Here is a 14,719-nt window from a genome sequence, read left to right as displayed (position 1 = left end):
TAAAAAAAAAAAAAATTCTTGCTCCCTGAGGCCAAGTCCACAACTTGCCTTCTAGTCACTTGCCTGCCCTTCAGTAGCAGCGGATGCATTCAGCTGGTAGATCTGGAATCTGTCACTGGTCTTTCTGTCCCACCTCGGCTAGGTCCACATAGAAGCAGCTTAGCCCTGAGACCCAGAGAACTGCTATGTTTTTTCTCCTTGAGGGAGGAAATAAAGCTGGGGAACATGAGGACCTTCCACAGCATGGAAAGAAAAAATAAAAAGTCTCCTTTCCAATAGCTTTGACTTCTGTGTGTGGTATGAAACATTTTCCTACGGGAGTGGTCCTGCTTCTCCATTTTCAGCCATGAGAACCTTTTAAGTGCTTGATCTGGGTCTCCATGATAGAATGGATGGGACAAGCTGCCACTGGAGTCACCCATCTGTGACCTCCTGTGGTGTCAAACCTGGGGCAGTATTCTGCGTGGTCGTCCGTTGAGGCGGCACTGGCAGGTCTCCTGATACAGCAAAAGGAGGACGTGCCCCAGGGGTCCTTAGTTACACCTTGGAAGACTTGTGTAATGGCTCAGAGATATTACTGCCTTTGTACTGAAAGACTAGACAACTTCGTTTATCTTGACATTTGTGATTCTCCAAGGCAGTAGAAAAACCATTCTTGTCCCAGTATGCAGTGTACTTTGCGTGTACCAGTTGTTGCTGGTTTCATTTCAGTCAAGAAGAGGAGGCCTCTGAGGAGGCAGGATGATGTAAGGAAGTTGCAGAGTGGGGAGTTCAGGATCAGAAGACCCGAGTTCTAATAATGGTAATAATAGCAAACCATTTATTGAGCACTTACCAAAGGGACACCTGGGACTAGAGCTGTCAGGCTGTCAGGCAAAGCTCAGGGCTTTCCATATATGATCTTCATTCTAAGGAGGAGGATACTCCTCATTAGCCTCATTTTACAGATGAGGAAACTGGCTCAGCAAGGATAAATCGCTTAACCAAAACGTCTCAGCTACTAAATTGAAGAGCCAGGATTCCTGGGTTTGCCTCAAAAATGTGTCTTCCAAGGCCTGCCCCATACCGCCTCCACTGGCAACTGTGTGACTTTGGGCCACACACCCCACCCCATTAGTTGTTTGGCCTAAAGAAATCGTTGGGCTAGCTAGACTGAATCAAAGCAATGAATGGTTTGGTTATCAAAGACGGTGTTTTCCCAATTTTTTGACCTCACCGCCCTCCTACAGATACTTCAATGGCCCACTGAAATGGAGGCGGAAACAAGGTTTCTGCCCCTACAGGCCCCGACTGTGAAGGACCCGGAAAGATGATGGAGACCTTTCTTGGCACTCTTCACAGCTCCCCAGGAGAGAGCAAGTTGCAGGCCTTGAGCGGGACTGCTGCTTCCAAACACGAACCTCCGCGAGTGGGCCTGGGTTCTCAAGCTTCTCCCCCCACATCAGCGCCATTAGGCGGACGTGCTGGGAAGTGGTTAGGCTGGATACACGGGGCAGTTGCAGAATTGGGAGAGTGACAGATAACCAGTTTAACAAAATCTCGTCAGGGAATTGCATCTGCATAAACCAAAAGAAGCTGCCCTGTGATAGACTGAATAGTCTTAATAGAAGCAAACATTTTAGCAAGCTGAGTATGTAAAAATCCCCTAAATTGGGCTAGAGATTATCTATCTTCCCGTGAGAGTTCACGGTAAGGATGCAGAGTTGGCCCTTGACGGTAGGTGCGCGCGGAGCGTTTGAGATCCCGACTGAGGTCCTCAGTCTCCCCTTTCAGCTCTTTAAGGGCTTGCGTGACACGAAATGCCACTTCCTTTTGCCTAGTTTCGGCCTGAACTTGGTCGCTAATTCGGCGCTTGACGGAGGGCGACAGGAAGGGACCACAAGGGCCGGGGCCTGACGCGACCGTTTGGCACTGCCCAGGTTAAAGCAGCCCGGGGAAGGAGCCAGGGCAGTCACGGCCGGCTACGGGTGTGCCGCGCTGAGGAGGCCAGTGCAGACAGGATTCACGGAGCCAGGGCAGTACAGGACAGGGAAACCGCACTGGCCGCTCCACCCCTTCCCGCTCTGACCAGGCGTCCCTCACCATCAGCCCGCCCATGTCGGGGTCTGAGCCAATAGAAAATCGAGGTATATATGACTCACCATGACTAACCAATCAGCTCGACGCTCGCTCTCCGCCAGTATCTCGCGCGATAACCAGGTGGCCTCGGACTTCACAATAAAAACCTTCCTTGGGCTTGAAAGACTTCTCTCCCCGCCCACCAAGCTAACACCGGAAGCGAGGTATGTCTGGAGAATCCCTCCGCGCCATCCGGCGGCGGAGGGAAGAGTGACACTTTGATCTTAGTGGGCTTGCAAAGTAGTGCGCCTTTTTCCTTTCTTGAGGCCTTGAAAATAACTTGCGTTCTCTTCACAGCTACGCCCTGGGCATGAAAGTCGTGGGTTGGACACGGTGGGACATCGGATAGGAGAAAACGAGTGGGTGGGAGGCGCGGGTCACGTGACCGCGGCGGAAGGATGTGCAGTGTGATGCGTCCTCATAGAGACAAAGTCTATAAAGGACCCTCGGGCGGCACTCCGCCGCCATTTCTCTTCCTCCCGCCTATAAATGTAGATCGTTTCCGCAAGTGCGCGCCTTCCCTCCAATCCCCGCAGGGTCCGCGGCCGCCATGGCGTATTAGAGGCAGCAGTGCCTGCGGCAGCATTGGCCTTTGCAGCGGCGGCAGCAGCACCAGGCTCTGCAGCGGCACCCTCCAGCGGCTTAAGCCATGGCGTAAGTACTGGGACCGGGCCGCCCCGGCCGTGCTTCCCTGAGTCGGCGAGGGCAGTCAGCTCGCTTGGGCGCGGCCTGCGGCCGGGCGGCGTCGCGGAAGGGGGAGCGGTTTTACGAGCGCCCGGGACGCGTGACCCCCTGCTTGGGTGTCCTCGAGACGCCGACGCTTCTGGGTCGGGAGGCCGCCGCCCGGCGGGAGTGGGGGCGAGAAGCCCTCGGCGGCGCCCGGCCCCTGAACCCGGCGGCGTCCTGCGAAACGTGGCAGGGGCCAAGATGGCGGCGGAGCAAGGCGGCAGCGCGGCGTGAGTCCCGGGCGGGCGTGGGCGGGGCCGGGCGGCCCGGGCCGTATTTGGACATGAGCAGGGCGCGCCTTCCTCTGGCGGCGGCGATGGGAGGAGCCGCCCAGGCCCGAGGGCGTCCATCTTGAGCGGGTCGCGGGGAAGGTGGACGCCATGGCTCTGGCTCTGGGGCCACATGTGCCGGATCCTCTGCTCCCGAGTGGGGTTCCAGTTTGGCCATCCTCCCTCCGGGACGGAGAGATGAACTACTCGGACCGGCTGATGCCTGAGGGGACTTGGTTTCTGATTCCTTCCCAGGCTTCTCACGGCATCCAGCAGCAGCGTTGCTGTAACCGACAAGGACACCTTCGAATTAAGCACATTCCTCGATTCCAGTAAAGTACCGCGACATGGCCGAGATGAGTTTCCTGAGCAGCGAGGTGTTGGTGGGGGACTTGATGTCCCCCTTCGACCAGTCGGGTTTGGGGGCTGAGGAAAGCCTAGGTCTCTTAGACGACTACCTGGAGGTGGCCAAGCACTTCAAACCTCATGGGTTCTCCAGCGACAAGGCTAAGGCGGGCTCCTCCGAATGGCTGGCTGTGGATGGGTTGGTCAGTGCCTCAGACAACGGCAAGGGTGAGTGAGAGTCGTTTGTCCCCGGGCTCTGGTCTAGGGCCTTGCTGCGGCAAGGTGCGTCTGACTTCGCTGGTTCTATCTTAAATATTTCTTTTGCAGAGGATGCCTTCTCCGGGACAGATTGGATGGTGGAGAAAATGGATCTGAAGGAGTTTGATTTTGATTCTCTGTTCAGTATAGATGACCTGGAAACCATGCCAGATGAGCTTTTGGCCACGTTGGATGACACGTGTGATCTCTTTGACCCCCTAGTCCAGGAGACTAATAAGGAGCCCCCCCAGACTGTGAACCCAATTGGCCATCTTCCAGAAAGTTTACAAAAAACAGACCAGATTGCCCCCTTTACCTTCCTGCAACCACTTCCCCTCTCCCCAGGGGCCCTGTCCTCCACTCCAGATCATTCCTTTAGTTTAGAGCTAGGCAGTGAAGTGGATATTTCTGAAGGAGATAGAAAGTCAGACTCTGCCAGTTACAGTAATGTCTCTCAGTGCATCAAAGAGGAGGATGCCCCCTCAGATAATGATAGTGGCATCTGTATGAGTCCTGAGTCCTATCTGGGGTCCCCCCAGCACAGCCCCTCTACCTCCAGGGGCTCTCCAAATAGCCTGCTGTCTCCACGTTCCCTCTGTGGTTCTGCCCGCCCCAAACCCTATGACCCTCCTGGAGAGAAGACGGAAGCAAAAGTAAAGGTTGAAAAACTAGATAAGAAGCTGAAAAAAATGGAGCAGAACAAGACTGCAGCCACTCGGTACCGCCAGAAGAAGAGGGCTGAGCAGGAGGCACTCACTGGCGAGTGTAAAGAGCTGGAAAAGCAGAATGAGGCTCTGAAAGAAAGGGCAGATTCTTTAGCCAAGGAGATCCAGTATCTGAAAGATTTGATAGAAGAGGTTCGAAAGGCGAGGGAGAAGAAAAGGGTCCCCTAGTCGGGGTAGTCAGGAGTGTGTGTGCTTGTACATAGGCTTGCACTGAAGCCGTGTGTTGCAATAAATTATTTTGTAGTGAAAGTACTTGGTGAACTGCGGCGCCTGCTTTCTGCTCTCAATCCACCTTGGCCTGGCTGTTGTAAGGCGAGTGGGGTTGGTTCAGCCCTGTTGGGCCATAGGTCAGGACCACTGGTGCTTCGTTGGGACTCCCAGACTAGGGGGAGTTGGGCTTTGGGCCCCTACAGGTGGCTGGGTGGGGCTGGGGAGCTTTACCATTGAGGTAGCTGGGTGATCAGGAGCCACAGGCTCCACCTGGGCACAAAGTGATTAAAATCTTAATTTTTACAGTTGCATAGAGCCCTTCCCCAGAACTCCAGAGGAAAGTAGGTCTTCAGTTTTTGCTGGAATAAATTATGAGTTGGGGGTTCAAGACCTAGCTTGCAGGGCACCTGGGTGGCTCAGTTGGTTAGGCGACTGCCTTCGGCTCAGGTCATGATCCTGGAGTCCTGCAACGGGCTCACTGCTCAGCAGGGAGTCTGCTGCTTCCTCTGATCCTCTTCCCTCTTGTGCTCTCTCTCTCAAAATCTTAAAAAAAAAAAAAAAAAAAAGGACCTAGCTTGCAGAAGTTCCTGGCCAGAGCTGCGCTCAGAGGCCGTCAGAGCTGTCCATAGGTGATGTCGGGACAGCACCAGAAAGCCTTGATGTTCATCCGAATGGCGATGTGGACACCCCAGAGTGACACCAGGCAGTGTTGTAAGCACTCTACTACGTGCATTCTCCCAGTTCCTGTGGTAACCTAGTGGGGCCGTTCCCCTGTGGGAAATAGGTGCAGGAGGAAGCATCGGGCTCTTGACCCATTTTGCCCTTGGAAGAACTTGAGAACGAGGGGGGGAGGGCCACGTTTCCATGACCTACTTCCCAATGCTGGGCATAGAGTGAGAGAGCCAGCCTGCTGTTGGAAGACAACCAGCGGTGACCTGGATGGGAACATTTCCTCAGACACCAGAGGGAGTGGAGGTCTTGCCCTGAAGGCTGTGGGCCTCCATCTTACTCAGCAGGGACCACCCATCTAGGTATTAAAATTAGCACAGACGATCTCTCACCTTTAAGCAGCTGAACTGTTAGCTAAGTATGTGGGGATTTACTGGTTGGAAAAACAGCATCTACTCAGAGACATGCACTGACATTGTGAGAGTTCTATTCAAAATACATTTTGAAAAAATTACTTTTTAGTTACCACAGGTGGGACTCAAAAAACAACCCTAAGATCAAAGAGTCTAGCAGGTGCCCCCAAAGTGCTTTTTTCATAAGGATCACCTCATCATCTGCATTTTACAGATGAGGGAACTAAAGCTCGGAGTGGTTGTGTAACCTGCCCCGCTGCCAGGTGGATTCAAACCCAGGCAGTCTGACTTCAGAGTGCACACTTAGTGTGGCTCCAGATTTCCTTATAGGCAGGATTAGAGGAGGACCCTGGATACTCATCAAAGCTGGGGGTTCAGAGAAAGCACATGTGGGTGCTAGTGTGTGTTACAGATGAGTACAAATGTGGTGGCTTCTCCACATGGCTCATGTGGGGTGAGGAGCTGGAGGAGAGTGGGGAGCCCAGGGCCACTGCCAAAGGCCCACACATGAGCATGCTTGCCATCTGCAGTCCCTGCTCTATTCCTCACTTCTATGTTGTGACCTTAAGAGTTTTTTATCCAAGATAGGAAATAATCTACAACCACAAACACTGCTTCCTTCTGTCCACCCCCAGCAGTGTCCTATGCTTTGCACCATGGGCAGCTGCCCAAGCCTGGGGCATGTGCAGTGGGGGCAGGAGGAGGACATGGAGAGTTGAGGCCAGAGAGACCGAGGCCCTGGAAGTGACCCAGCCACCTTGCCGCATCCAGTGCCAGTGGGACCTTCTGCCCTTGGAGCAGGCCCTCGGAGACAGTGGCCCACTCCTCCATTTGACAGATGGGAAACCTTTCCCCCGGGCTGCCCTGAGGGGCAGTGCTGGCTGGAGGCCAAAGGCCAGGATACTGAGCTATTTCCCTTCCCAGGCCCCTGTGGCTGAGGACTCCCCAAACACAAAAGGCAGGGATGGGATGGGTAGCAAGATCCCTGTAGAGCGTGTGGCGTAGACCACTCTCAGCCTTTACCCTCCTTCACTCTTCACTGTGCACCGGCTACTATGACCTTCCTGCAGTTCTCTGCTAAGCTCATTCCTGCCTCAGGGCCTTTGCACTTGTTCCCTCTGCCTGCAAGATTTTTCCAGGGCTCCTTTCCCCTCTCATGTAGGCCTCATATGTCACCCCAAACACCTTCCAAGATGACTCTGCTAATGTCCCAGCCCCTCTGCTTTACCGTTTTATTTTTTACAGAACCTTATCTCTAGTTGAACCTATTTGCATACGTGTTTATTTTCTATTTCCCATCCCCCAGTGACAAGGTAATTAAGCTCTTTGATGGCAGAGATCTTGCTGTCTTGTTCACTCTCGTATTTCCAGACTACAATAGTGCCTGGCAAGTAATAATGATTACGGCTAATAGTTACTTAGAGTTCTGAGGCACGGCTCTGAGTGCTTTCCAGTTATTAGCTCATAATCCGCATTAGGAGTGGTAAGGAGGATCTTGTGATTGCACCTTTTTCAACGAGGCAAGCCTGCAGGTGGACGCTGGCCCAGGGCCAGCTGTTACAGACCATGACAGAGGCCTTGCTCAGCATGTGGGATCTCAGTGTTTGAGAGCCCCACACGGAGCGGGAATGAGACTGAGGTCCAGCTCCACTGCTGTGGGGCCCTGCTAGGCCTTGGTCAGCCCCGGGGCAGGGCTCTACCCCTGCTGCGGTGGGGGACGGGGTGCTCCTGGTTCAGCGCCAAGCCCTCTGCTGCCCGCACCTAGAGGCTGGAGCCACTCAGCTCTCCCCACTGCACGCCTGTTTTGACTCCTAGGATGAGGCTGCCGGTCCTGGAGATCAGAAACAGGCCTTGTTTCTCTACAACCATTCATGAGCACCCACCACAGGCTAGACATCGTTCTGGGTGCTGAGCATTCAGTGGTGAGGAAAATAGACAAAAATCTCTGCTCTCGTTCTGGCAAGGGAGGCCGCTAATAAGGCATCTAACGTGACATGGCAGTGGGCATGCTGAGTGCTGGGGCGGGGGTGGATTTGCCCATTTAGGGTGGGTGTTTAGGGAGGCCCTCTCTGGGAGGTGAGGGAGTGAGTAAGCCGAGTGAGTAAGCCCGCAGTGCCTGTGGCAGGGGCCGGCACACGTGGTCCAGGGCCTTGTCACCATGATGGGAGTTGAGGGTCTCCATGTGACTTGGGGAGTCTCCAGAGTAGGAGTGATACAGGGGTTGCTGTTTGAAGAGGGCTCCTCAGACAGCCCGTGAATGGCGGGGGGCGGGGGGCGGGCAGGGAAAGAGGACCAGGCTGGGGTCAGCCCAGGTGAGCGAGGAGAGCTGGTCAGGGTCTGGATAGATCCTCAAGGTCAAGCAAGTCAGGCTCCGATGGCGGATGTGTGAAAGGGGACAGAATGGTGGCTGAGCAAACGGAAGGATGGAGTTTCCATTTCTTGAGATGGAGAAAATCGGGTGAGGAGCAGGGACTCCTCATTTCAACTCTTGGATGCTGGCCGAGGGTGTGTCTGATCTTGGCAAATCTCTTCGGCAAGCAGGTGGGGATGGAGGGGGCAGCGGACTTTGAGCCCAGAGACCAGGAGAAGGTCCAGCTGGAGACACAAAGCCCCCGTAGTGGCACCTGAGTGCTGGCACACCTGTGCCGGGCACCACGTGCTGAGGGGAAGGCAGCTCAGGGTCCAGTGGGAGGGCAGCAGGTAGATGCTCACACCAAGTAGAAAGTGACAGCTCCGGGACTCAGGACTGCGTAGCTGGGTGACCCCAGTGGAAGGAGCAGGGACTCTTGGGTGCGAGGTCACAGCAGGCTGCCTGGAGGAAAGGGTGCCTGTTCTGGGCTTCAAAGGATTTGGAAGCTGTGAATGTGGAGAATGGGGAGGCATCCTCAAGAAAGCTGGCCCAGAAAACTCACGAAGGGGCACGTGCTGCGAGCGCCACAGTCCCACCTACCTGTCCAAGAGGGCTCCCCGCCCCAGCTCTGCGACAGGAAGTCACCTGATGGGGACCCACCCAGCTCCTGCAGGAACTCAAGCCTCTGTCCACACAAACTCTGCGCAGGCCTGGCGGCCAGGCCTGTGGTTGTGTCCTAGCCAGGTCCCACGGGCAGGGCCGCCCCACTCTTGCCCCGCCCCCTGGCCGATCCGTCCAGTCACAAAGGACCAGGAAGTGTGGATGCCGCGAACAGCCCACCCCGCTGGGAAGTCACAGGGAGCCTTGGCTGGGCGCCCCCATCGGTCACCAGGTGCGTTCCTCCAGCTTTGCTCATGGAGGTCCACATCAGCCAGCTGCCCCAAACCACAGGGGACGCAAATGCTTCCAGGCGCTTCGTGTCACTTGCGATGTCTCAACTGAGGAGGGCCTCCTCCTCCTGGGTCTTTTTAGACCCGGCATGAAGGTGGCAACTCAGTGTCCTCTTATGTGAGCCCCGTCCTTTCCTTTCCCAGCTGGTCTGTCAGTCACCAGGCCTTGGAGCACGTGGTCAGCAACCCCCATCTTTGACTTTTGCACAACGCCTCCCCTAATGGTGGCACATCCTCCATCCTCCGGGGCCTCTCCTAGGCCCTCTGGCCACCTTCTAAGCCCTTGCACCAGAACTGTCCGGGGTGACTGTTTTTTCTTTTCTTTTTTTTAAGATTTCATTTGTTTGAGAGAGAGTGAGAGAGACAGAGAGTGAGCCCAAGCGGGGGGGGGGGGGGGGGCAGGGATAGGGAGAAGCACACTCCCCACTGAGCAGGGAGCCTGATCCCAGGACCCTGAGATCACGACCTGAGCCGAAGCCAGACCCTTAAGCGACTGAGCCGCCCAGGCGCCTCTGTCCAGGGTGACTGTTACAAGTAGGTCCCAGAGTCCTACCCCGACCTACTGGACCAGAATCTCAGAAGTGAGCACTAACTTTGGTCACTCAAGGGGAGCACAGACACCCACGTCACTGGTGCTATGTGGCACAAACGGAACGTACCCACCAGCAGAGAAGTGGCAGAACCCGCTCTCACACCTGCCAACTCCCTGCCCCGGAGCTGGGCCTGTCACTCTACACCTGGGAAGGGACACCCGTAGGTGATCAGGGCACAGTGGGCGTGTCCTTGTCAAAAAGGGGCCTGGAGCTCAAGGGCTGCTGAGGTGAGCAAGAGGGCGCCCGCACAGCAGAGCCAGCTTCTTGCTGAGCGGCTGAGATGAAGGGAAGGAGTCTCCCGGGATATCCAAGTTTGCCTCTCTCCCCTCATGGGGTTATGAAAGCTCAGCAGGCAGGAGCGAGAATGTGAGAGATACCAGTCTTTCCCTTCTTTGGAACGAGCCCATGCGAGGAAGGTGGGTCCATTAAGGGTTTGGAGTCACAGCTCCCTCCTCTCCTGCCCCCTTGGCCTCCTGGATGGATGGTCTGCTTCCTGCTGCTGCTGCTGGGACGGAGGCCACCTGCAGACAGGACAGGCTCCACCTCTGCCTCAGCCAGGTCCGCGGTCCCCTGCTGTCCCCACTTAGGATGCAAAGCTAGTTAACCACCAGGAGCAGACCCCCTGGGGCAGTGTGGGGGGCGTGGCACCCTCTCCCCTCTGGCCAGAAGGACCCACTGTGGGGTTGGCAGACTGTGGCCCCCCAGCCGGCCCAGCCACAGGAGGGCCCCTCTGCAAGTCCTCTGCCAGACGATGCCGTGACCTAAGGAGCCCGGGACACCGGGGAGCAGAGAGTTGGATGGAGCTGCCCACAGGCAAGCAGGACGCTCTTCTGCACGGGGAAGAAGGGGCTCCTGGACTTCCAGAACTTGTCTCCTCCACAGCGAAGACCCGTCCGCTCAGCACATCCACTCACTCAGGCACTCGCTCTCCACGTACCCGTCCCTGGCACATGCCTGCTGGGAAGGGGCCAGCCCGCCTTCTCCTGGTGGGGCAGCCCGACCCCAGCCCCGGCTTCCTGCCTGGGCACACACCTGAGCCTGACGCAGTTTCTTGAGGTCACCTCCTGAGCTGCCCCCCTCCCCACAAGAGCACAAACCTTGGGTGCCAGGGCAGCCACACCCCCGCTTCCCGAACCCTGAGTCGGCTGCCCCGGAAGCCCCCAGCCGCAGTGGATACTACTCTGTCTCAAGGGCTGCCTAGTCAGCTGTGGCTGCCACCCCCAGGGGAGGAGGGCTCCTCTCAGCCCATCAGCAGATGCTGGGTTCTCTCCGGGGGCCAGCTGCACCGGGGCTGGACGGGAGGACTTCTGACCCGGAGCCCTAAGAAGCACGGGGGATAGTGAAAGGCCCTTGGTGCCAGAGGAGATGGGAGACACCCCATAAAGCAGATCGGAAGCACACTCTGCTCTTGGGTCCACGTTTATTAGAACCTGAAGCCGGCCCAGCAGCCTTCCCTCCTAGAGGTGTGGCCCCGAGGGCCTAGGAACTGGCCTCTCCGGAGCGAACAGCCCAGAGGCCCTACTTGGGCCAAAGCAAACAAAGCAGTCAGAAATGTTTTCTAGCAGGCAGATGGTTCCTCCCGAGCCTGCAGATGTCAGCTCTGGTCTGAGTGCATATCCTCCCCCGGGGCGTCCAGCTCCCCAGCTCCATGCTAGCCACCCTGCTCCGGCCACGGGGCCAGCAGAGGCTGTGAGGTCAGAGGAGGAGACTGCACCTGAGTGCCTTTCCCACTGTGTCCTCCTGGAGCCTAGCTGCCGAAGTATTCCTGCTGGAACTTCTGGAAGTCTTCCTCGGTGAACACGGTGCCCTCAGCCTTCTTCTTCTTCTTCGTCTTGGCTACAGGCCGGTCACAGGCCTTGCGGCCCCGGTTCTGACGCACAATCTGGGGATGGGGGGGCGTGTCAGGATCCCTGGGTGGTTTCTCTCGGCACATGAGGGACCCCCCCCCCCTTGGAGCTGCACAACCTAGCAGAGCTGAGTGCTACCTTCTCACCCGGCCCTCACGCTGTTCCAGGAGGCAGGGTATACCACTTCCACTTACAGAGGAACAAACCAAGGCCCACAAGGGTCACAGGGGAGTAAGGCCCAGGCCCAGCCTCCCAACAGCCCTGCTCCGCTCTTTGCCATCTAGAGGGGTGGCCCAACCTCTGCTCTGTGCTTAGGGCAGAGACTCCCATGGGTCCCAGAAACAGCCCTGGCTCTCCCCACCCTGGTTCTGCCCCACAGCCCACTCCTCTGACAAACCTGCTGGGTGACGGACTCCGCCACGGTGCTTCTCGCACTGGTCATAAACTTCAGGTTTACTCCAAGGTAGCCTCGACACTCTCGCTTCTGGAACTCAACTGTGGATGGCAGGCAGGGAGGCAGCATTTCAGATGTACTCCCTGGAAGCCGCTGGGTCCCTTCTGACAGCTCTTCCCCGTCCCCCCACCAGCCATGCCAAAGGCCCTGTGTCCCCTCCCTAGGTTAACTCCAGCACCCCGGGCTCTCTTCTGTCCAATCCACTTTCCATTCGATCCTACTGAAAGCATCCCCCACCCCTGCCCCCGGCTCCCTGATGCTCAAGGGGCTTATGCAACAAACAAGTCCTGAGCATTTACCGTGTGGCAGACACTGTTCTAGGTGCAAGGCATACAGCAGAAAACAGAGCAAAAACTCCTGCGCTCATGCAGCTTACATTCCAGAGCAAAGAAACACGGTAAACAAGGTAAACAGTATTTTAGAGACTGATACATTTTATGAAGAAAAACACCACTGTAAAAAGAAATGAGGAATGCCAGAGGTGGAGAGCTGCAATTCTAAATAGGAGGGTCTGAGCAGGCCTCAGTGAAATGAGGTTTTAGCAAACACTCAAGGGGGAGAGTGTGGGTATCGGGGAAAAGAACATTCTAAGCCAGTGCAAAGAACCTGAAGAAGTGCGATTAATGTGTTTGGAGAACAGAAAATGGCTAGAACGGGGAGGGGAGAGCAGTAGGGGCAGACCACGTGGGGCCTCATTGGGTAGCAAGTCTGATGGAAGCCACTGGAGGGTGTGGGGCCGGGAGAGACAGGTCCCACTTACTGCTTCACGGGGTCACTGTGGCCGCCTCGTTGAGAACAAGATTACCGGGTGGGGGAGTGGAGGTTAAGAGACTTCTGAAATAATCCAAGCAAGAGATGACGCGGCTCACACCGAGGTGGCCCCAGAGTCCCTCATCATCCGTTAAGTAGCGTGACAGGAAGGGGGGACAAGGGCTGGGACACAGGAGGTGACCCCTGGCACCCTATGCTCCTGTTTCACACCAACATCACTGTTGCTCACGCCGTTTCCTGCTTGGAATTCATAGTTCTTTCAACAAATATCTGAACACCTTTTACGTACCAGGCTCCAGGGGTCCAAAGACACACTAGGAGCTCAACAAGCCCTGCCACATGTCAAAAGGCCCCACCATCCAGCCCACATCTGTCTCTCCTCCAGTCTGTCTGACCCGTTACATGGCATCCTATCTCCCAAGACGCTCTACTAGAAACTGGGCTCTGTCCTCGGTGTCTCCCTCTTCCTCCACCCTCGCAGCCAATGCTCCCTCCCCCCCCCCCCATATCCTTGCGCCATCGCGGCTGCCCAGGCCACGGTGCCTCCCACCCAAACGGAGCAGGTGAGAACAAATCTCTCTGCAGACACACTGCCTGGTTTCCACCTGTGCCATCTGGGCCGGTGCCCGTTTCTGCGTCTGACAAACGGGGGTCATGATAGTACTGACCTCACAGGGTCGTGTGAGGACGAAACGAGGGAACATTTATTTATACAGGCTTTAGAACAGCACCAGGCACGCAGAACATTCACGGCTTGTTAAGCGCTCCATCTCTGACTCCTGTCCGCTCTGTCACCTTGTCCAGGCATCTTTCTGGCCAATTCTCAAAGCAACGAACTTTTTCCTAACTCTGCGTGAGCTATTTCCTCCAGATTGCTCTTCCCCTGGCTCACTCTTACACTTCCTTCAGGTACGGGCTTAAATGTCGCTTCCGCAGAGCAGTCTGATTTGGCTTTTTATTCTAAGGCCCTCCAGGGCACTCCAGTCTTACTCCACAGGCCTCATCACACTTAGCAATTACTCTCTGCCTCTGACATTCTTTGGTGCCTCTCTCCCTACTAGGGCAGTAGCCCATGAGGACCGGGACGACGTATTTCGTCCAGCTCCGTACTCCCAGGACCCGGCTCCGCGCCTGGCGCACACCAGCTATTCCAGAAATGCCCGGCCACCCTTTCAAGCTCAGCCTCCAGCGCCCCCTCCTCCAGGGTGCCGCCCCCTTCCCGAGCTCACCGAGCGCGGACCTGGGCACCTTTCCCTTGGCCGAGTTCCGCAGTTTCTGGGCTTGGGTCGCCTTCGCCTTCCGGGTCCGCTTCGCCGAGGCCCCGTTCGGCTTGGCCTGGCCTGGCGCGGCCCGGGGGGCTGCAGGGGAAGAGAGAGAGAGAGACCGACCACGGTCAGAGGGCGCGCAGGGTTTCCATCCCACCAGGGCCAAGCCTGGCTTGGATCGCCCCGTACCCTCTGGGCTCCCGCCCGCAGCCCCTGCCGTCCCTCCGCCCGCGCTGCGCGGCCCCTGCCAGGCCCTTCTCACCCTCCGGCGCCCCCAGCAGCTCCAGGCCCCGCCGCAGCAGGGCGGCCGACATGGCTGCGCTTAGCTCCGCCTACACACCACGCTACTTCCGCCTTGGCCGCCCTGGTCCTCTCGGCAGAAACCCGAGCGGGAACAGAAGGTTCCGGAGTGAGCGGGCGGAAGTGCCCGCCTGCCTTAGGACGCATGCGTTTGGGGTCGCCACTTGACTACGTAGGGGAAATAGGGGCGGAAACTGGAGGCGGGGCCAACCTGCAGAAGGACACATTTGTTGCCCAATCCTAAGAAGGCCACGCTTCTCCCAGAAGCCGTCCGTAACCACACCTGGCTGGTTGGTCAACTTTCCCGAGTCCCCAAGCTCGGTAGTGAGCGAGGAGGGGGGCGGAGCGGAGTGTTCGTATTAGCAATTTTTTCGACAAAGGGCAGTGTGCAGCCGGGTTCTTTTTCAGAACATACCTCAACCAAAGCAACATATCGCACAGGTGGAGTATGGCGTG

General features: G+C 56.7%; 2 protein-coding genes across 2 annotated transcripts; one reads left to right on the top strand and one right to left on the bottom strand.

Annotated features, from left to right (window-relative positions):
• Positions 1-2,550: 2,550 nt before the first annotated feature.
• On the top strand, positions 2,551-4,693 carry ATF4 (activating transcription factor 4). Its single transcript, XM_027592977.2, has 3 exons — positions 2,551-2,772; positions 3,369-3,686; positions 3,786-4,693. The coding sequence occupies exons 2-3, from the start codon at positions 3,461-3,463 to the stop codon at positions 4,607-4,609; spliced, it is 1,050 nt and encodes a 349-aa protein (XP_027448778.1). The 5' UTR covers positions 2,551-2,772; positions 3,369-3,460; the 3' UTR covers positions 4,610-4,693.
• Positions 4,694-11,029: 6,336 nt separating this feature from the next.
• On the bottom strand, positions 11,030-14,332 carry RPS19BP1 (ribosomal protein S19 binding protein 1). The gene is made up of 4 exons (XM_027593780.2): positions 14,226-14,332; positions 13,928-14,056; positions 11,871-11,968; positions 11,030-11,508 (listed from the first exon to the last, which is right to left on the bottom strand). Exons 1-4 carry the CDS (start codon positions 14,275-14,277, stop codon positions 11,374-11,376), a joined length of 414 nt encoding a protein of 137 aa, XP_027449581.2. The 5' UTR covers positions 14,278-14,332; the 3' UTR covers positions 11,030-11,373.
• Between the last annotated feature and the right edge of the window lie 387 nt (positions 14,333-14,719).

This window comes from Zalophus californianus, chromosome 9, assembly GCF_009762305.2.
Source record: "Zalophus californianus isolate mZalCal1 chromosome 9, mZalCal1.pri.v2, whole genome shotgun sequence".
Classification (NCBI taxonomy): domain Eukaryota; kingdom Metazoa; phylum Chordata; class Mammalia; order Carnivora; family Otariidae; genus Zalophus; species Zalophus californianus.
Note: the sequence above shows the minus strand (reverse complement) of the source record. Positions and strands in the feature narration are given on the sequence as shown.